We start from the raw sequence: 20677 nt of genomic DNA, 5'->3' as shown, positions 1-20677 counted from the left end.
TGCAGAGTCAGGGCAATCACAGGGAGGTAGAAAAATGGGTGCCACTGGGTGGGGCTCCTATGGGCAGGCTGTGCTGGGTGGAGGGACTGGGGGGTGAGCAGGGTGCATAGAGTCTACGCTCACCTCACTGACTGCCATCCCTGCAGAGCCCCTGTGAGACGCTCGGCCGGCATGTGGAGGGCACCTACAATGCAGGCATCCTGCCCAACCACCACCACCGCCACCACTACCCTCATCAGGGTGTCTTCGAGGACTTTGCCTGCTAGGCAAGATTGGGGTTAGGGGGCAGCCCCCTGCCAATCCCCCTCCCCCCCGTTCTCATGGAGAGGGACTGCGGCACTGGGTGTGGTGGGCTCAGGCCCCCACCTCCCCCACCCCACTGCCAGGACCAGCCACATTATGCGCCCCCAGTGATGCCACTGGAGATGCCTTGGCACTGGCACTGGAGCAGCCCCCTGGTCCTTCTGCCTGTCCCCTCTGCTTGCCCCTAGCACCTGGGCTCAGCCCAGTCTCAAGCACATGGCATGGAGGGGGATGGGCATGCCAAGGATTTTGGGGGAGCAGCAGGTGGTGGGCCAGAGGGGACCTGGCACTACAGACCATGAAGAGGGTAAGCTGAGGTTCCTGTGAGCCCCTCCAAGCCCTCCCCTGCTGATCCCTCCTGAGTGGTGGTCTCTGCCCTGCATGGTTCCCCCCAGGAGAGAGACATGCCTGGAACAGCTTCCCCCTGCCCAGGGACCACCTCCCTGCCTTCCTGCTGCATGGCAGGGCAGTGTTGCAGGGAAGCTCTCTGAGCAGCACAGCCCCCACAGCCAGTCCAGGGACACCCCAACTGCAGCCACACCTGCATGGCACCACCCTGACCCCTGGCACCACCACCACTGTGACACCCTTCCAAACATCTGCCTGCCCTTCCCCAACTTTCTGCAGCCTGCCAGGGCTGCAAGCCCCATATCACTGTTCCCAGCCAGACCCCTGCACTGTGACTCCCTGTGCCACTCCAGTGTTGGTCTCCAGTAGTCCCCAGTCATTTCAGCTCCACAAACCTGCTGCCTCCCCCATCTCCTGCCTCAATCCATTGTGAACCCATCCTCTCCTTGCCCAGGTATTGCCCAAAGTGGCTCATCCCTTGGTGCAGCTGCCCGGCACAGCCCAGGAAGCGCGGCGGGTCCTGCCCCGGCTCCCCTGCCTGTCGTTGCTCTTCTGCACCATGCACGTACCCCTTACCACGCTCCCACTCCCAGGTGCTGAGCACCTGCTGTGCCTCCCCCAGACTGTACACAGTTAGGAGGGTGCTCTGTGCCGAGCACCACCCGGACAGCCACAGTCCAACCTGCTGGACGGAGCCCTGGCCAGAACCGGCACCCACAGTCCTCCTGCCTGCCCTGAGATGGCGGGATCAATGACAGGATCCACATCAGGACTCACAGCACTCCCCCTGTCCTGTCAGACACTGCCTCCGCCCCCTCCACTGTAGCAGACACCAGCGCAGGGCAAACTGCCCCAAAATATCTCAGGAGGGGGGGCAAGCTGGCAAAGCCCCCCTCAACACACACACTCGGCAGAGGGGGACCCCAGGGCAGGAATTTGGGATCTCTGGGCAAGGTTGGGGTTCAGCCAGGCAGCTCCTCGCCCTGTTGGTTTGGTACCCATCCCTGGTGCCCACAGATGGAACACGGCCATGCCACGCTGTGCCCAAAGCCATAGATACAGGAGGAGCCATCATCCTTGAAGCCCTCAAGGCACTACACATGCGATATGCAGGGCAGGAACCAGAGCACCAGCCTGGTGATGTGCCCAACAGCCCTGGCTCTGGGTATGCGTGGCCCAACAACCCCCCAAAATATGCACTCGTGTAAACATGTTTCCTGTCGGTGCAAGCACCCAGCTGCATGGTGTACCATGTCCCCCTGCATGGGGGGACATACAGCAAGCCTCCCAGCAGGGCAGGCACACTGGTGCTCCCCAGGAAGCCCCTCCAGAGCACCCCGTGCCAGCTCCCATGGGGTCCCCGTACACCAACCTGCTAGTAGGGGTGTCCCCAGAGGGGTGCCACACATTAGCCCAGGGATGTGCCACGGCCATGCCAACCAGCCTTACACCAAGGTCTCCTGCAGCAAGCAGGGGGTGCAGGATGTGGCTCCCTCCCTGCCAGCCAGAGCAGCAAGCCCCGAGTGGGGTGGGCACGGGCACCATGGCGGGAGGGCCGGCGCGAACGCCCTCGTGATGGTAAACGTGAGAGATGTGCATCACTGTTTTATAAATGTACAAATGCTCCCTAATAAAGAGGCACAAGTAGGTCTGGAGATGCCTACTAGGGCTGGGGGGGAAGAGAGGTGGGGGAGCCACCACCCCAAGGGGGACATGGTGGTGCTGGGACCCAGGGAGCACTTTACAGCCCTGCACCCACGTGCTGGGCTCTGTAAGAGCCAGCACAACAAATCACAGGCAGGTGAGCATCTCTGCTCCCCTGTCCACAGAAAGCCTGTCCCACAGTGGGACTTCCAGCAGGACACTTCGGGAGCCGTGGGAGAAGAGTGAAGGGTGAAACTGAAATGAGGGAAGCAGAGAATGGGTGGGAGTGAAGGGGAGCCCTGCTGGGGCAGTCTAGGGCTTTCCCTGGAAGAGGTGCTCCTCCATCTTCTGCTTTCTCCAGACTTTTCTCCATCTGCCCCAGCTACCCTGTAGCACAGGGAGAGGGGACAAAATAGTAAACAGAAGCTGACCTCATGGTGCAGACTGCCAGCACCAGGCATCATAGGTTTCCCTCTAAACCGGTGAGGGCTGAAGATGCTTGGGTTAACTGGTTGCAGCTGGTGCATAGGACTCCCATCCCACAGCTCACACCATGTCCTGCAAGAGGAGCATTAAGTGCTAAAGCACTGGGTGCTAAAGGGAAAGTCAGAGAAATACCTTCATCCTCCGCATCTTTTCATCACCAAGTAAGAGGATCATCCCCTACGGGACGATGTTACCCCTGGCACCAAATTCTGACCCATCTACCCCTCCAGGATGCCCCATCACCCAGCCACCTTTATCCACACCACGGCCATGACTGGGACCTCATGCTGCCTCCTGCTCCACAGTGAAGACATGTCAGAGGAGCTGAGCAAGAAGGAGAACAGGATTGCGTGTTGAACCCACAAGGTTCCTCCTCAGCATGTCCTCCAGCTCCTTCAGCACCATGCACAGGAGTGAAGCATGGCTGAAGGAAATGCTGAGCTTCATTCATGGCCCAACCTGGCTTCTATGCCAGCAAAGTGGCCTCAGGACAGGTCCCAGCAGCACTGTAGTGGTGATCTAGAGAAGATATGACATATATTTTTCTTTGTTGCTCTCAGCACCCCTGTTCTTTAATGTGACAACTTCCAGGTGCCATCTGGAGGTGACACTTCCTGTAGTCCCACCTCTCCAAACAGAGCAGGCAGGTGAGGTGAACCCAACATCTCCCCCTACCTCTGCCGTGCCTCATGTCCCAGTGCAGATTGCGCTAGGCTGAGGAAGGCCAATGGGACAACTCAGGTTTAGCACCCCAGGGCCAGTCCCAAACTCCAGGGCTGTGGCCTCTGGGTGTCTCCTCCCACACTGACCCTGCTGCACAACCACCAGAGGTTTGGTCCTCCCCAGAGATGGAGACACTGCCACCTGGGGCTCACCGAACCCAGCACTGCTTGAAACACCTGTAATGAGCCACATGAAATAGATGAGGCATAATTAGAAGGGGACTCACTGTAGTGAAACAGGCCCTTAATTTTAATGAGCGCAGCACTCTGGACAAATGCCAAGTACCTGATCGCAGCAGGACCGGCTGTGCTGGCGACAGCTCCTGTCGCTATAGAGGCAACAACCCCAGCAGACACAGCTCCTGCGGTGCCAATCCCCAGGGAGGGGGCACCAAAAGGGAGTGGGTATCTCCTTGGGCACTTCCCAACGTGCCTCCACTGCCACAAACAATAATTACAGCTGTTCCTGTGGAAAAGCTGCATTTCAAAGAAAAGAAAACCATCCACCTTGGGAGCAGAGAGTTGGAATTAAGCCCTGAAACATAATGGGACATGTGGCATCACTGCTGACACCTCCTCCCCAAGCATCTCCTGCCTGGACATGCTGGTGGTGACAGGCAACACCTGGAGAAACGAGTGACCCTCAGCACCTCTAGATGACATACACATGCCAAGTTTGTTGCTTTGCTCCTGGTCATTTGCCCATGACCTGCTTGCTGGAAAAATGGACTGGTGGTGCCCATCAGTGGGGCCAGGCGGGGGACACATAGCCCTCACTTTCCAGCACTCAGCCCAGGACAGTGGACAAGCAGGTTGGAAAAAATAAGGCAGTTAAAATCAAAATGCAAGCAAGCTGCTTGTCCTTTCCCCAAGCCCCAGAGTTTCAGGCTTCGGCATTCTGCCACTGCCAGGACTGTTTGTCCCCAGACGGCATCGCCAGGTATGCTGACGCCCTGAGCAGGGAAACCCCCGCAGGCAGGCATACATCAGCAGCAGCTCTGCCTGCACTTGCAGTTAACAGCTCTTCTTCATCAAGGCTCTGATTTCCCTGAGCTTTGGCCCAGATCAAAGCCCCTCATACCTTTCGGAGCAGATCGGCAGCGCATTGGGCTGTGACGCAAGGGATTTGGTACAGGCACAGTCTGGCATCTCCCTGTCTGCTCCTCCTCAAGCAGAGCAGCCTCTCCTACCTTCACTTGCGGACAGGAGAAAACGCTTGCTGGAGCTGGGTTCCGCCCTGTGGTTGGCAGAGCTGCTCCTGCGGGACAGGCAGCGAGGCACCACTGGCCCCTTCCAAACGAAAGCACAGGGACTAAAGGGTGCTGCACCTCCCCTTGCCCTCCAGCCCTCTCCTGGCACGGTCGCACTTCCCACTTCCTCCCAAAGGTCAGCCATCGAACTGATTAACACTGCCGGGGCTGAAGCAGCTCTTCCATAGGGTTTAGCACAGCCTGAAGTGACCCAAGCAGGGTTAGAGTAGCAGGTTTTGCCTTCTCTGCTCACAGGCTCATTGCTGTGTTTGCAGAGAGGCACAGAGGAACAAACTGGGGGGAGGGAGGGGGTGGCGATGTTGGGAGGGAGGGGGTGGTAGCGAGAATAGCACAGTAGCATCTTGTGGTTTCCCTAGTTTGAGTCCCTTTCCTTGCCACAGAGCAGAAAGGAAAGGGGAAGCAGGAGGGGAGGTAGGTTCCTGCCCAGCCCCAGTGCACCCAGACAGCCCCTCTCATGCTTCAGAGTGCTCTGCTCTGGACCAGCCCTTCACTCATTCTTCTGAAAAACTTTCCAAGAGGAACTTGCTTTGCCCTTCTTGATGGCGTGATGAGCCAATAACACTCAAAAGGTGTCCTCAAGGGAAGCAAAAGTCTACAAGGTAGGAGATGTGTTTTCTCCCATCCCATTGGGAAAATTGTCCTTTCGCTGCCCTGCCTCGGGAACTGTGTCAGTGCAAAAGCCCACATGTTGTATGGAAGTACCAGACAAACCTGGCAGGGATCACAGAATGTTCCTGCATGCTCAGCCACTCATGTCAGCACACAGGACTCCTCCTCCTGACACTTTCAAAGGTTGTCACCATCTCTGGTGCCCTGTCTTTCCCTGCCAGCCCTGTGAGGGCAGGATGGGGGCACAGTGCAGTTGTGCCCAGGTAGGTCCCCATCATCACAGGTCTCTGCCATGGCGCAGTGAGCCCACTTACTACACAGCCAGCGGTCAGCTCGCTCCCATCACCAAACCCCTTCCCCAAGCTTTGCACATCCTTCTCCAGGGTTTTGTCATGTTTTGATGCTAAAAATAACCTGGCAAACACTAAAACAGCTTCAAACCCTGCCAGCTCCTTTGAAAAGGGAGCAGTTACAGTGTTGGGAGTGCAACGAGCACTGTCATTTGCTCATACATATGTCAGAGCAGGAAGGCTCCGCTGATACTGATAGTGCAGAGTATGCAAATACCTCTAACTCAGTCTGGGCAAACAGCAATAAGGAAGCAAGATCAACTTTATCTAGACAGTCTTGTGATAATCAAATGACAATTCTGGGTTTCTTTTCCAGCCAACTCAATTTGAAGCCGGTTTGCTTTATTAGCATTTGGATACTCCTCTTATGCCTAATCACATCTGACTCCTGGGTCTGCTTTTCAGAGGAGAAATGTATCTGTAACACATCTGCATCTGCCTCGCTCCCTCTGTCCCAGATTTCCATTTAAAGGGAATTAAGGATGTGCTCAGGGAAGATCAAAAATAGAAATACTCAGAACAAGCTAACGGCTACTGTCTGAAATGTAATAAAATTATATTTAAATATATACACTCCTACACCGTGGATATGGAGATTGGAGCAGGAATAGATGAATGAGGTATCCTTGGGAAAGGCATGTCACACAGCCCAGAGGCTCTCCATGAGTTTCACTGAGCACTAACAGCCTTGCAAAGTAACAGTGAGTAGGTTCAGTTCGTATTCCTGGGGATGTCTCTTTGATACGTGTTTCGTGAACCAGTAAAACATTATGAGTACAGGGCTGGTGGGAAGAGCACACGGAGTCATGAAAATCATGCCTGCAGCAGGCAGCATGGGCAGGGGACACACTCCCCATTCCTTGTAATGAAAATAGGAGCTGTAGGGGGTGAAACAGTCCAGGGCAGGACGACACTGCTCTGCCCAACTCAGAACTGGAAACCACAAGCTGCTGAGAAGCCTGAGATGTAAAACAGCCCCCAAAAAAGTGACAGCAATGCAGGAAGGGCAGGTCGAGGCCTGGCCTGGGAGTTTCCTTCAGAACTGATCCCAGATGCTGGAAGGCAGAATTCACCCTACTTAGGCAGCCAACCTCTGCTCTGACAGGGGCCAAGGGTCCCACATTACTCACACACAGACCACAAAGACTGTTATGGAGAGAGCACATGCAGGAGGAGACTCACCTGCACCAGCCCCTCACCAGTGCTTCTCCATGCACAGACTGGGCTGAGGACTGGTCAGTGAGACCACAAGTTTACAGCAACAGGAAAGACAGGGCAGACAAAGGACTTTTCATGCCAAGGGGCTCAGCATCCTGCTGCATCACCAGTGACTGGTAGCAGGTAGTTACAGCAGGACAGCCCGAGGGACCATGGGTTTCAGAAGAGGTGCATGACTTTGGGGTTTCCAGCACATACTTCCAAATGTCTGCTTGGCCCAGCATCTGCCACACTGTCCATAAGAAAATGGGCTCCTGCAGTCTCCTTAAGAAGAGGCAGTCATCTCCCAGCTCAGGTAGAGGATGTTTGCAGGTGCTTGGAGAAAGCAGCACGCCTGTGCTGCACCCACAGTTTGTAGGAACAGCCAGCACCTACCACCACAGACCTGCAGGGGAACAGCCAGAGGTTCTCAAGAATCGGCCAGACTCACTAGTTCATCTCTCCATTTTATTAGTGTAAATGCAACCCATTTCCCCTCCTTTTCCCCTATTAAATACAAACCAGGAGCAGAGAGTGGCTCCTCAGTCGCTTTCTCCTTAGGAGATGCACAGCCAAGCCCTCTGCCATACCCACCAGTGTCGAGCACCATGTCCCTTGACCCCCACACTGGGGAGGGATCCCACCTCTGTCAGGAGGTTCTCGTCTGAGGGCTGTGACCTCCGACGTCCTATCAATACTGCGAAGGCCAAAGCGGCCTGGGTCACGGTTCCCATGGGGAGCAGTTCACGGTACGTGAATACGGCAGGATCCCCTCCAGCAACCCTTGTGCCCATCGGCCCCAGGGGTCAAGTCCCCCACACCCCAAACAGCCAGGAGCGCTCCAGCTCACTGCCAAGTGGCAAAACCCCAAAACCAACCTCCTTCTTGCTCTTTTGGGGTGGGACAATGCCCCATCCCACTGTCCAAGCCTGTGGCAGGCCCAAGGACATGGCCCTCTCTGCACAACCAGCCCAGTGAACCAAAGGAGCGAAGGGCACAGGCTTGTCCCAGGGCACTGGGGGAACCACGAGGGATCGCTCCAGGCCCTGTGGCAGTCATGGCCCTCCAGCAAGGGAACCTTGGGCTCTATGTTCCCCTAGTCAAGGGGGGACAGCAAGGGACAGGGCAGCCCATCTCCCCTGTGCTGAGGAGCAGGGACAGGACAGAGGGATGGGGCCAGCAGCCAGCAGTTCTGGGATGGCGAGTCAGGCATTCCAGCTTGCAGCTCAGTGACTCTGCCCCCTTCTTGCCCCGGGGTCTGCATAGCCATGGCCACTCAAGAAAGACCCAGGCACCCTGGGCTGGCAAACCCCAGTCCAGGCAGCCCCAGCAGGGCAAGTCATGAGGTTGGGTACCAGCAATCCCTGCAGCCGCTGGGAGAAGGAAGACAGATTTGGGCAGCAGAAGAGGTGGGGTGAGCAGGCAGGCATGGCATGGCAGGGCCAGCCCCTCTGCACCCCAGAGTTCAGGTGCTGTTCCCCTGCTCCTGCTCGAAAAGCACCATGGCCAGCTGAGAGCGAGAGCCTACGCCCTCCAGGCTGCTCTGCACACAGCGGTGGTAGATCTCCTCGCTGAGCCGAGGGTTGCAGGCCTGGTGCCGATAGTGCTGCAGCAGGGCGGGCTCCACAGCCCGGAAGACATGGAGATTGGAGTACTTGATGAACATGTCGTAGATGTCCAGAGTTTCCAGGATGTCCTCATTCTCCTGCACGTCACCTGCCATGCGAGTGCGTGCTGCCATGTAGTCGGCGTTATAGAAGCAGGCTTCGTGGAAGACGTCGCGGTCGAACCGCCCCATGTCCCGCAGCAGGTCCAGTGTGGTAGGTGGCACCTGGTTGTGGTAAGCAATGGCTGGGTTGTAGCCCTGGAAGTGGATGGGGAAGAAGACCTGCCAGTTGTTTATGGTGTTCATCCGGCAGCGGTTCAGGAAGTCAATGGTGACCTCCGTCCCCACACCGGCCACAAAGAAAAGTGTGTCCACGGGATGCTTCTTGGAGATAATGTCCATGACCTTGATTTGGGAGGGTGCATCTGTCTTAACACTGATCCACGGGATCCTTACCTCCGCATATTTACGCTCGTACTCAGTGATCTGGGCCTTCACAGAGGCAAAGATGTCATTTTGGGTGACCTGCTGGGCCTCAAAGGGGTCATAGATGAAGAGGAAGGTAAGCACTGCATTCTCACTGCTCTCAAAAGCGGCTGCCGCATAAGCCTCCAAGAAGCGAGCAGCATAGTCCCGGTCATGGGCCGTCAGCGGCAGGATGACATTGATGCGGCTGGCCTCTGTCACATACGGCATGGGGATGATCTCCACCTCGCTGAGGGGCCGCACCAGGTGCACGCGTTTTGTGACAGAGCGGCTGTGCCCCTTCTGGGTGACCACCTCCACCTGAAGGTCCAGCGTGTACTCCATGCCCCGTGTGGGGTCGAAGCGCCGGTACCCGTTCACCAGCTGCTGCTTGCGGACACGGAGCACCGGCTGGTACTTGCGGTTCAGCTCCTCCATGGCCGTGGCCACCACGTCAGCTACATCCGCCAGATCCGCACCACGCAGCTCACACTTGGGGGAGCCATCCACACAGGCATAGACCTGCTCCTCAGTAAAGTAGTCCCAGCGCAGCACCTCAAACCGGGTTTTGGGCTGGAATGGCGGTGGGATGCCGATGGGCCACGTGGCACTGTGGTCCCCATCAGCAGACAGGCTGCTGGCATTCTGGATTTCCAACTGCAAGAGGAGAGATTGAGGAGTGAGAGCCAAGGCACAAGTGGGTCTTCAAGCTCTGGCAGCAGCCAAGATGACTCCTGATACTCAGAGATCTGCCAGAGCTGGCTCAAAGAGCAGTGTCAGAACAACTCTGCCTTCAGCCTGATTCCCATCCAGCAGGTTTGCTCTCCCACCCTACCTAGCCTTTGCTGACAGACTTCTGTACCCTGTTTGCCTCATCACCCTGAACAACCACCATATCTCCAGGACCTATCTAGGTCCAAAGCTGCTCTCCAGCAGTACTGCCTCTGTAGCCACATGGGCTCAACTGATCGTGTCCCACAGCAGCATCAGGTGAGAAGCTTACAGAGCAACCAGAAAGCCCACAGGGATGAGAGATGGAACCAAGACACTCCAAGCCAAGCAGTCTCACCTGGAGCTGCTGGATCTCCTCGTAGGTCCTCTCAAGCTCCACCTGTGCAAAGTACTTGTGCAGCCGGTACATCTGGAGGGGATCCAGCACGGGGTGGACAGTGAAGGCGCTCTGGAAACGGAGATCAGTCTCCCGCTCAGGGTCCACGTTCTTCCCCAGCTCAAAATAGTGGTAATGCAGACCCTGCGCCAGTCAGGAGAGACAGGTCACAGCCAGCCCCAGCCTGCACTCCCACCCCAACAGATGCCCGCACAGCAAGCTCAAAGGATATCACGCTGAAAGGGCTAGTCCTCCCAGGACATCTCTGCTGCAGGACCTACCTCATGTTCCTCAGCACAGCTGACACCTGTGTAGTCAATGATGCAGCGGCCCAGCCACTCGTCAGGCCGGGCGCTGAGGATGTCATTGCGGCAGCTCTCCAGGTGCTGCTGCAGGAGCAGGAGGAGGCTGCGGGACAGCAGGTAGCCAAACCCTCCGTAGCAGTAGCGTCCCTCAGTGTCCCCACCAATGAACTCCTCGGGACGGCCCAGGTAGAGGTGGGTGTCGATGCTGAGGTGGGCAACCAGGCGGCTGATGCGGTGTGCCTCTGTGTAGGTATCATCCTGCACCAGGAAGAACCAGTCGAAGTCATTCACGTAGTGGTCCAGAAGGTATCTGATAGTCTGGTACATGTTCCAGATGGGCCGCTCGTCACTGTGTGTCACCACCGCCATGCCGTGGGGCACCTTGCGGCCCCGTGTGCCCGTGAAGTACACCAGGCGCTCCAGGCGGTGGGCCAGAGTGCGGTTCACAGCCACCCCCAGCGTGTTCAGTGTGTTCTTGGAGGTCAGCACACCCACGAAGAGCCGCTGCCGCATCCCCAGCTCTGTGCTGATGTACCGGGTCCTGCAGGAAGAGGACAATGTCTGGCTCCAGGGCACTGCATCCCACCTCAGCCTGCACCCTCCCCGCTGCAACCAATGGCACCAACCTCAGTTCCTCTGCAGGAACTGCTCCCAGGTTTCAACCACGCACACAAGACATCGCCCCAGCATCACCAGCTGCCACTATACCAGAGGCACAGCAGAACACTTTGCTGAGGTCCCCCATTAACTTGAGACCATGGAGGACCCTCTCTTCCCATGAGCTGGCTAGTCCAGCTTAAAACAGAGGCTCCCAAAAGGCTGAAAACAGCTAAGAGCATGAAACAGGGCTGCACACTCTAGGCCTAGCAGGGACATGACCTGCCAGGCACTCAGACTATGAGGCCAGCCCTAGCCAGGAGAGGCAAAGAGGGAAGTAGCTTCCTGCTGCCCTTGACAGACATACTACTCTACAACAGGCAGGCAGGAGAGTCCTTGCTGCCCTCCCTGGGGAAGTCAGGGCCCACACAGGTGGCTGAAGCCAGCAAGGGGCTTGTTGTGTCCCACTCCCCACCACGGCCCCCAGGTGTCACACTCACAATGACTTTCAGGTTTAATTCTCCCAGCCTAGTGCAGCAGCAGGAAGCGACTCCCCCCATCCCATCCCCCAGCCGCTGCCTGGTACACACTGGCCCCATTCAGCCCCCTTCATCCGCCCACCACCTCGCCAGGACAAGGAGGCTCTTTCACTGCCTGCCCCCTGTCATCGAGGGGACACTGAGACGGGGCTGCAGCTCTGGAGCAGGCTGGAGTTTGCAGCGCCGGGTGGGGACAAGCTACCACGGGAGGGGTCCCTGCTCAGGCAGGAGGGGACCATGGCAGGGTGCCCAGCAGCACGTGCTGCAGCAGGCAGCCTTCCCACAGCGGGAACCTTTGCACAGAGGGCAACCCCCGCACAGCAGGCAGCAGCGTGGGTAGGAGGCTCTTCCGGGTGCCTGCTGGGGGCAAGGAGAAGGGAGGGGGCAGAGGGCGCTTGCAGCGAGAGAAATCCTAGGTGGCTGCAGGGAGGAACAAGGGCCTCCTGTAAAGCTCCCCAGCCGCGGCCCGGTAGGCACACGCCGACACCCGGGCACCCCGAGCTCGGCCGCAGGTACCCCCAGCTAAAGCCCGGGGAGCGGCGGCCGCCCGCCCCCAGTGTGGCCCAGCTCCCCCAGCCCGGCCCGGCCCCCCCGCACCTGACAGCCTTCTTGGCGGCCCTGCCGGGGCTGGGCGGGCGGTAGGGCACGACGCGAGGCTCCCAGCTGTCGGCGCCCAGCGCGGCGGGCACGGCGTTGGGCCTGCGCGCCGCGTTGCCGTTGGCGGGGCCGGGGGGCGGCGCGGGGCCGCCGTCGGGGCGCGGGCGGGTGGCGAGGTGCGGCGGCGGCCCGCAGGGTTCCTCCACCCAGGTGACGCTAAGCAGGCTGAGGGTGAAGCCCAGCGAGACGCCAATGGCCACGGGCCCGGCGGGCCGCAGCACCGACAGCACCAGCGACAGCCGCATGGCCGGGACGGGACCGCAACCGGGACCGGGGGCGGCTCCGGGGGCCGCTGGCGGCGCCGCCGTCCGACGTGTCACCCGCTGGCCCCGCCCCGCCGCTCGTCACCCGCCCTGGCCAATGAGCCGCGCTGCAGGAGGCGCGTCACCCGGCCGCTCGGCCAATCGGAGGGCGGGGGCGGTGTGGGGGTGGGCCCAGGTTGCCGGGAGACCGCGCAGCCGCGACCCCCCTCGAGTACGGCCGGGATCTCCCGCACCGCCAATGGCTCCGGGTGGGCCGGGGGGCGGCGCGGCGGGGACGCTCCGTGCCCTCTCCGTGCCGCGCACTGGCCCCTGCCCTGCCGCCGTGTGCGCCCCCGGCACTGCGAGGCAGCACTGCAGCTCCCCCGCTCCCAGGGCGCCCTCCGGTTCGGAAAGCGCGTCCGCCGGGGACCCGGCCTCTGAGCCGGCTTAAGGGCGCGTTTCCCCGGCCCTTTGTGCCCGAGGCAAGGGTGGCCGCCGCGGGGCCGTGTGTTCTCTCCCCGAGACAGCCCACACCACGCCGCTGGTGAATTCATGGTGGGCTTCAAGCGAAACGTTCCTCAAATCGCTGCCCGAGGGTCTTCCACAGGATGCGGGCGGTGGCGCTGGGCTCTACCTGGAAGTCCCCAGGAGGTGCCCAGTGATTGTGGGTGGATGGGGGGTGGGGGTCTGGCTTCAACAGAGCAGCGTGCCAGCTGGAAGCCCCTTGGATGCAGAGCAGCAAACTATCCCGGAGGACAGGCAGACTGCAGGAAATCCCAGCATCAGGGACCCTAATCATGTGGTCAAACTGCACCAAAGTGGGCTCCTTCGGTCGGGTCACCATCCCACTACGAGCTGTCTGCAGCACATAGCCACTGTTGCACCGGCCACCAGAGAGAGCTCCCCGGGCAGTCAGAGCTGGAGGAACCAGCATGGAGCAGAGTTCGCTGCGCAAACGGAGCTTCCAGCACAGGAATGATCCAACCCAGAAGCTGTAAAGACGGCAGCCCTACATGGCACTCAATGCCTGGCATTACTGAATAAGGACAAGAAGGAGGATCTCGTCTTTCCACCCATTCCCAGCCTATGGCTTCACTGCCGGCAGCTTCACAGCCGTTGAGACTCTCAAATGCCTCTGGATTTGCTCTGGCTGGTAGGGAACCCAGTCCACCCTCCCCATGAAACTCAGCCCACCTGCCCTTTCGAGCACCAGCAGCCACAGAGCACTGCAGGGCACTGAGGGCAGCTGGGGGCCCACTCTGCTCCAGGATCTCTTTCATTTTCTGAAACAAAGCAGCCTGTTTTCATCGGGAAGCGGTTGGCAGCATCCCACCCTCCTGAGATACTAGATCGTCATCCAAGTTCGGCTCATTTTCATAGGCCTTTTTTCTCCTGAATAGGCCAAGACAAGCAAAAAGCAAAGGCGGTCACGTGGACGGCAGTTTAATGAAGAACATATAAAAACTAGAAACAGAGAGAATGCAATGGGATGAGGAGATACCGGAAGGCAAAAGATGCAGAACTAAGCAGAGATTTTCCATGCACAAAGGTCAAAAACTGGGCATGATCATATAAAAAACAAAGGAGCCTGTTTTCTGTACACAGAGAAACATGATAGAAATAGATGTATTTGATTTCCTTTATGGGTTGGAATATGTAACTTTAGCCACCTTGTACAAACCTAGATCATTTTACATGAGTGTTGAGAGGTTTCATTCTGAAATTACCCTCTTGATCTGTTGATATTTAGACAGAAGTACAGATCAGAGAAAGTAATGAAGTTTTCAGACATTTAGCCTGGGAAACCTGCATGGAGAAGAAGCTGTGGTCAGAGCACATTCCTCCCCAGGACTTGCCTAGGCAGTGGCTGAGCCCAGGGTCCCCATGCCCGGCCTCAGGAGATCCTGTGGGGCAAGCAGGCAGCAGCGCCGTTCCTCCAGTAGCCCCTTCTCAGCCCCCCACCAGCTGCAGCTCCTGCCTTTGTCTCTCCAGTGTTGGCATGGGGCTTGGAAGGGGCTGCCAGGGAACGGCAGCTGCTGCCAAGAGCTTTCTCCCTGCCAGGATTTCCCGGGGGTCCCCGTGCACCACAGCCAGGAGGTGCCAGCTCCAGAGACCTCTGCATCTGCAGAGTGCCGTGTCCCCACACCTGCTTGCCATGGCTGTATCTCCCATCCACTCGTGGGGGGGTGCTTGGGCAGCTGCTCTAGGTGCCCCTGATATGTACATTTACCCCATCAGAATGCAGACACTGTCATGGCCCTAGCATAGCCCCTTGCACACTGCACAGCCACATGCACAACTGGCACGAGGTTATCCTGCAGTTTTGGCATCCACACCTCTGCACCTCAATCCACTCTGTCCCAACACACCATCCTGAGGGGCCCACAGCCCTCACAGCCGCTGTACACCCAGCACATGGCACGTGTGGCATGGTACAGAGCGCACTGCACTGTGCTGCACATGGGGCCTTGCACTGAGTCCCCCCATGGCACAGGGCATGGCACTCCATGATGTACACTCCCTGATGTACACCCCAGTGCACATGCCTGTGCACAGCCCAGAGCACATCCCAGGGCACACTCCGGTGCAAACCCCAATGTACAAAATGCACACCCCAGTGCACACCCCATTATACACCCAAATACACGCCCAAGGGCACATCCCAACGCACACCCCGATGTACACACGAGTGCACGTGCCCATGCGCGCCCCACCGCACACCCCAAATCACACCCCGCGCACACCCCACTTCACGCCCCACCGCACAGCCCCGACCTCACGCCCCGCCCACCGCAGAGGCCCCGCCCCCGGCGCGCGGTGACGGAGCGGTGACGTCAGCGGAGCTGTCCGCTCAGCACCGCGCGGCGGCCGCGCCGCCACCATGCGCGGGGCCCGCGGCCGGGAGCGCCTGGAGCGCCGGGAGCGCCGGGAGCGCCGGGCGCCGCGGGGCCGCCTCCGCTGCCGCGCCGGGAGCGCAGGTGGGAGCGGGCGGAGCGGCACGGGGGGGTCAGCACGTGGGGGTCCGGAAGGCGGGGGACGCGCCGGAACCCCTCGGGGGAAGGGCTGTGGCACCCGGCTCCCGGTCCTCCCCTCGTGCGGCGGAGCGAGCGCGAAGCCCGGGATGGGCGTGCGGCTCGGCCCGGCGGAGCGGCCCCCGGGACCCCCACCCCGAACAAAGAGAGGGGCGGAGCGTCCCCGCGCCCCGGCGGCCTTTGCGGCCGTCGCTCGGCAACGCCGCGCCCGCCTCGGCGGCCCCGGGCCCGGCGGGTGCGGTGGGGCCCGGCCGAGGGGCGCCGCAGCGGCGCCGTGCCCCGGGCGCTGTCCCCGGCTCCCGCTGCGCCCTTCCCCCGCGGGGCGAGGAGGCCGGGGGACCCGGGGCGGGCGGCAGCAGGTGGGTAAGTCCCGGCGCCAATGAGCAGGCGCTGGGCTCCCCTAGCAACAGTGCCCGCGCCAATGGGCGCCGCCGGCCGCCCGCGCCGCTGCCCGCAGCCCTGCCCGCCGCGCCGCCGGCACCGACCCTCCCGGGCGGCCCTGCCCCGAGCTCTGCACCGGCCCGGCGTGCGCTCGGGGCACGGAGCAGCACCTCGTTGCCCTCCTACCACTCCAGCGGCCGCGCTGAGCCGTGCCAAGCCCTGCCAAGCCATGCTGTCCCCACACCGACCAGCCAGCCGTGCCATGCCCCATCCCCGGCCCCCTGGGGCGGCAGAGCCCTGCTCTAACCCCACACAGCATCACCCAGCCCCGCCAGGGCCAGCGCGTCGCTCCTGGGCTCTGCGGGTAAAGTCCAATCCTGCTTAGCATCCCCCCGGGGCCCCGCGCTTGGCTGCCCGCTCTGTGCCTGCCCGCTTTCTTGGGATTAGGCTCTGTGCTTGGCTTCCCCAGGGGGATTTGCCCTAGCTGGTGTTTCCTTCCCCAGCCGGAGGGAGGGAAGAGGCCAGTGGCAGGGGAAGAGATGCCAGTGGAGTCTGGCCGGGCAGCAGCGAGGTGCTGGGCAACAGGGAGCCATGACTGCAGCCTCTGCCCTCTTCCCTGCTCCTCAGAGCGTAGCTTTTGTGAACTGTCCTGAACTGGCTGCTTTAACTTGGCACTGGGAAGGAGTGATGCTGGCCTGGGGACAATTAGTGACAATAAACCCATTCTAAACCAACTGAGCCTTTAAAGGGACTACAGGGGCAAAGGGATGCTGGAACTGGCTCCAGGTGGGAGCAGGCAGACGGCCGCTGTAATTAGGTTTAAACTGGAGCTGGATCAGCCGTTGCAGGGGATTATGACCCCTCCGTCTGTGTAGGCACTGCAGGGGGCCCAGTAACTGCTTTCTCAGCGTCCTGGCACAGCCGCAGCATTAGGAGTGAGCCCTTGGGTAAGGAGCAGGGACATCTAGGTCTGGTGCCCCTCTGTCCCATGGGTTGGCATGGGAGGGCTGTATCCAGTGTGGAGGCCCAATTTGTTTTTACAAGGACACTAGGAGCTGGAGCAGAGATGAAAAATAGCCAGAAATATGATTAGAGGATTGGAGAAAATGCCTTGGAGTACAAGCTTAAAGAGCTCAATCTGTTAAGCCTATAAAAATAGAAGACTGAGGGGTGACTTAATTACTGAGCATAATTACTTCACAGGCAGAAAATACCAGGTTGTGGAAGTCTCCCGTTAATCGAGCAGGAAAAGGGTGCTGGAGAGCCATGGGCAGGAAATTGAAGACACAGACAAATTATAAAACAACACGAAGCTCCTGGAGGTGCAGGGCAGGTTCTCTGGGGACAGTGCATTCCTTCAGCCACATGCTGTGTGACAGTCTGCACCTCCACCGATGAGCCTGTTCCCCCATTCCCTCCCTTCCCACGCAGACAGTGGGGGGACAGAGCAGGATTTCTGGTGGCTGAACGCTGAGTGGTGGGATTGCTTCCGGGCACATGCCAGTGGTGTCTCCATTCCCCTTGTCTCTCTCTCACCAGGTGGGGTGGCTGCCGGGACACAGTTCTGCCGGCAAGCCATGAGGCAGGAGTGGAGATTTTGATGCCTCTCCCAGGAGTCCCCAGAGCCATGACTGCAACTGTGCAGACGCTGCGGTTCAAGCTGCTGCCGCACGAGCCAGGCCAGGAGTGGGAGCCCAGCTGCCAGCAGGAAATCGAGCATCGCTACCAGGTGGTGCCCTCGGTGGTGTGTGCCATGTGCTGCCTTTTTGGCATCATCTACTGCTTCTTTGGTGAGCCAGGCCAGCCCAGCAGCTGGTGGGGCAAGCAGGGAGAAGGGCAGGGGGAGCTGGGGGTGCTGTCCATCCACTCCCTGACTGCGGTGGTCTCTCCATAGGCTACCGCTGCTTCAAGGCCGTCATGTTCCTGACAGGGCTGATGTTCGGCTCCATCATCATCTTCATGCTGTGCTACAAGGAGAGGGTGCTGGATACACAGCTGAGCGTGGAGGCCTCAGTGGGCATCGGGCTGGGCATTGGAGTCCTGTGTGGGCTGGTCACCATGCTAGTGCGTAGTGTTGGCCTCTTCATGGTGGGGCTGCTCCTGGGGCTGCTGCTGGCAGTGGCCACGCTGGTGGTGATGGAGCAATTCTACCACCCGCCAACGGTGTGGATCCCCATTGCGCTTCTCCTGGGTGTGGGGATGCTCTTCGCTGTCCTCACCCTGCAGTGGCAGCGCTTCTTCACCACCCTCTCCACTGCCGTCTTTGGGAGCGCCATCATGACTGTCACCGTCGACTACTTCATCGAGCTCTTCCTCCTGGTGCAATACATCTACGAGCGCATCAAGGTGGCCCCTGCTCGCCCCGTGTGCTGGTACAGCTGGGTCATTCTGGGCGTTTGGCCACTCCTCACCACACTGGGTGTCCTGGTCCAGTGGAAGGTCACAGGCGAGGGCTACTCCCATACAGAAGGTGTGTGGGGACTGGGGGAGATGTGCATGCTCAGGGTGAGTGCAGGAGCCAGGGACACTGGGGAACCGGTGTGGAGGTTCCCAGCACCTGGTTTGCACAGACAGATATGGGTTCTGGGACTCTCTGGCAGCACAGCACTCAAAGGGAGGCTTGGGTGCACAAAGCTGGCACTGGTTTGAGTGCCACTGGTTTGGGAGACCATTTGGGTGTGCTCCCTGGCCTTTCCCTCACAGGTCCCTCTGTTCCGCAGTGATCATCAGCCGGCAGCAACGCCGGGTGCAGCTGATGCGCATCAAGCAGAGGGAAGACCGAAAGGAGAAGAAGAAGAAGCGGAGACCCCACCACCCACCACCCCACCAGCACAAGGCCCACCCACCAGAGCCTGCTTACCGCCGCAAACCCAACCCTGTGCGCCGCTTCGATGGGGACGTGCTCTCCCCCGTGAGTCCCACAGCCAGGGTAGAGATCTCCCCCAGACTCCACAGCCCTTCCTTCTCCATGTGGGTGGGCCGCGGCACAGAAAGGTGTCCAGGCACCTCAGTTGACATCTGAGCTCCTCAAGGGATGAGACTGGGGCATCCCAGGGACTGGGCAGCTCAGGAAGAGCTAAGCTAGAACATCACCACCACAGAGCAATTCAGGCTTTGCAAGCAAATGAAAACTGCTGGCCGAAGCACTGTGGGCATAGTAGAAACAGGTGGTAGGCGAGGTGTGAAGTGTGTGCCCAGGGAAGGCATGAGACTCTCCCTCCTCTGGCCTGCCCCTGGAGGGCCCAAGTGCTGGGGATTGCACAGGGCTATTTCAGGGGAAAGGGGATGGGCTGCTGCAGAGTTTAGGGTGGAGTGGGGTGGAGTGAGCCAGGAGCAGAGCCCCTCTCACTCTCTGTTCCCCCTCTCTCAAGCAGAGCTACATCCAGAGTTTCCGGGAGCGGCAGACGGGACCATCTCTGAACAGTCTCATCACCAGCTCCCACGCTGTGGTGGACCTAGACTATGACTGCAGCTCCACCGTGCCCCTCACCACGGGCTCTGGCCCTGCTGTGAGGGTATAAGCCAACCCTGTGACCTCGAGCAACACCAGCACCCCAGCCTGCTCCGACAGAACCCCTGGGACAGGCAGGGCTGTGTCTTTGGCCCCATGTGGCCACGTGCAGCTGGGGGCTGCAGATGGAGACCCTTCTTGGAGACATGTGGGACTTGTCTGGGCAAGCTCCAGCTGCCCATGAGATCCAGAGGTGCTGGGGAAGCCTTTCAGCAGGGACTCAGCCCAAGGACCAGCACCCATGGACGTGCAGTGCGAGTGGCTCTGCTGGGGTGGTGGGTTCCTGAGCCCCTACTGCTGCGTGTTACCCTATGGTCCGGGCACGCTCATCCTGCATCCTAACATTTCCCTCCCCATATTTGAGCCTCCCTTTCCCAAGAGCAGCTCCCCATGCCTGCCCCCAACCCATCACACCACCCAGCAACTCCCCAAGTGCCTGTCCCCTATGTCCCTTCCTCAAAGAGCAGGTCCCACAGCCCTTTTCCCCGCAGGGACTCCCCTGAGCATGTGTGCCCTGTCCCTCCCTGGCCCCAAGAGCAGCTCCCAGGCAACATTTCCCAAAATCTGCCTCCTCAGAAGGTCCCCCTGCCCTAGTCACCCTCCCTATACCCCAGAGCAGCTTGCCACTCCCCTTTTTCCCAAGCTGGACCGGGGTGGTCCTGGGGCAGAGACTGCCAGGGCCAGGTGGTTCCCAGTGTGGTGCTGGCAAGTGGTGCCTGTCCAGCGGGAGCTGCACTGGTGGGGTGCATCCCTTGCAAAATGTTTTGATGGGAGACAGGACACTGGCTCCAGCCTTTGGGCGGAGGCTGGGCTGCCTCAGGGATGCGGGGACCCCTGCAGTGTCAGAGACCGTCGCTGTTTTGCTGGCGACTGGATTTTTATAGTGGCCGGGGGGGCCCTGGGGCAGGGCAGGGCAGGAGCCCCTGTCCAGAGCACTGCTGAGGGCAGAGGCTCACGCCTTGTATATATTTCTCTTGCTGTGATTTGTATTAACTTATTATGGAGTGAGCCAGGATTTCCCCATGGCCAGGCAGGCAGGATGGTGGTGAGACTGGACCAGGGAGTCCCCTACTTTGGGAGCCCCCACAACCCAGCCCAGCTGGCCCTGCTGCCCCAGGAACTGCATGTTTCTGCCAGGCACCCCCTCTCCTGCAGCATCGCGCTGCCATCTCCTTTTCAGTCTCTTTTGTAAATGTGCCAAATGCTGCTGAGGCCTCGGCCACACAGTAAAGAGCCTTTCGGAGTCTGGCGTGTGAGGCCAAGGGCTGCGCCGGGGGCAGGGGTGAGGGGCGGCCCCAAGGGCC

At 59.7% G+C, this 20677-nt stretch overlaps 3 protein-coding genes across 4 annotated transcripts in view; 2 read left to right on the top strand and 1 right to left on the bottom strand.

Moving 5' to 3' along the window:
- The window catches only part of ASIC4 (acid sensing ion channel subunit family member 4), a 29178-nt gene extending 26891 nt beyond the window's left edge, over positions 1 to 2287 (top strand). Inside the window, exon 10 of the mRNA XM_027878683.1 lies at positions 147 to 2287. Within this exon, the coding sequence (XP_027734484.1) occupies positions 147 to 266 (120 nt within the window). The 3' untranslated portion in view covers positions 267 to 2287. The remainder of the gene's footprint in view (positions 1 to 146) is intronic.
- A 5097-nt stretch (positions 2288 to 7384) lies between these two features.
- On the bottom strand, positions 7385 to 12482 carry CHPF (chondroitin polymerizing factor). The gene is made up of 4 exons (XM_027878675.1): positions 12148 to 12482; positions 10391 to 10955; positions 10071 to 10253; positions 7385 to 9658 (listed from the first exon to the last, which is right to left on the bottom strand). Exons 1-4 carry the CDS (start codon positions 12450 to 12452, stop codon positions 8396 to 8398), a joined length of 2316 nt encoding a protein of 771 aa, XP_027734476.1. The 5' UTR covers positions 12453 to 12482; the 3' UTR covers positions 7385 to 8395.
- A 2906-nt stretch (positions 12483 to 15388) lies between these two features.
- TMEM198 (transmembrane protein 198) lies at positions 15389 to 20617 on the top strand. Of its 2 annotated transcripts, none has more exons than XM_027878639.1 (5): positions 15389 to 15427; positions 17402 to 17652; positions 17757 to 18332; positions 18583 to 18773; positions 19237 to 20617. In XM_027878639.1, the coding sequence occupies exons 2-5, from the start codon at positions 17463 to 17465 to the stop codon at positions 19381 to 19383; spliced, it is 1104 nt and encodes a 367-aa protein (XP_027734440.1). In that variant the 5' UTR covers positions 15389 to 15427; positions 17402 to 17462; the 3' UTR covers positions 19384 to 20617. The 2 variants fall into 2 exon arrangements, with proteins under 2 accessions (XP_027734440.1, XP_027734449.1); XM_027878648.1 differs by lacking the exon at positions 15389 to 15427 and adding an exon at positions 16151 to 16226.
- Positions 20618 to 20677: the final 60 nt, after the last annotated feature.

The sequence above is a fragment of the Empidonax traillii genome, unplaced genomic scaffold (genome assembly GCF_003031625.1).
Source record: "Empidonax traillii isolate 1590-97213 ecotype Southwest subspecies unplaced genomic scaffold, ASM303162v1 scaffold5:size3517227, whole genome shotgun sequence".
NCBI classification, from domain to species: domain Eukaryota; kingdom Metazoa; phylum Chordata; class Aves; order Passeriformes; family Tyrannidae; genus Empidonax; species Empidonax traillii.
Note: the sequence above shows the minus strand (reverse complement) of the source record. Positions and strands in the feature narration are given on the sequence as shown.

Bases quoted from the DNA above. Each gene is read 5' to 3' on its own strand.
- CHPF (XM_027878675.1), bottom strand. From the start codon at position 12,452: ATGCGGCTGTCGCTGGTGCTGTCGGTGCTGCGGCCCGCCGGGCCCGTG. The intron at 10,956-12,147 runs GTGCGGGGGGGC...CTCTTCCTGCAG, and splicing joins GCCGCCAAGAAGGCTGTCAG to GACCCGGTACATCAGCACAG. The intron at 10,254-10,390 runs GTAGGTCCTGCA...TGACTGGCGCAG, and splicing joins GCTGTGCTGAGGAACATGAG to GGTCTGCATTACCACTATTT.
- TMEM198 (XM_027878639.1), top strand. From the start codon at position 17,463: ATGCCTCTCCCAGGAGTCCCCAGAGCCATGACTGCAACTGTGCAGACG. The intron at 17,653-17,756 runs GTGAGCCAGGCC...GTCTCTCCATAG, and splicing joins CATCATCTACTGCTTCTTTG to GCTACCGCTGCTTCAAGGCC. The intron at 18,333-18,582 runs GTGTGTGGGGAC...TCTGTTCCGCAG, and splicing joins GGGCTACTCCCATACAGAAG to TGATCATCAGCCGGCAGCAA.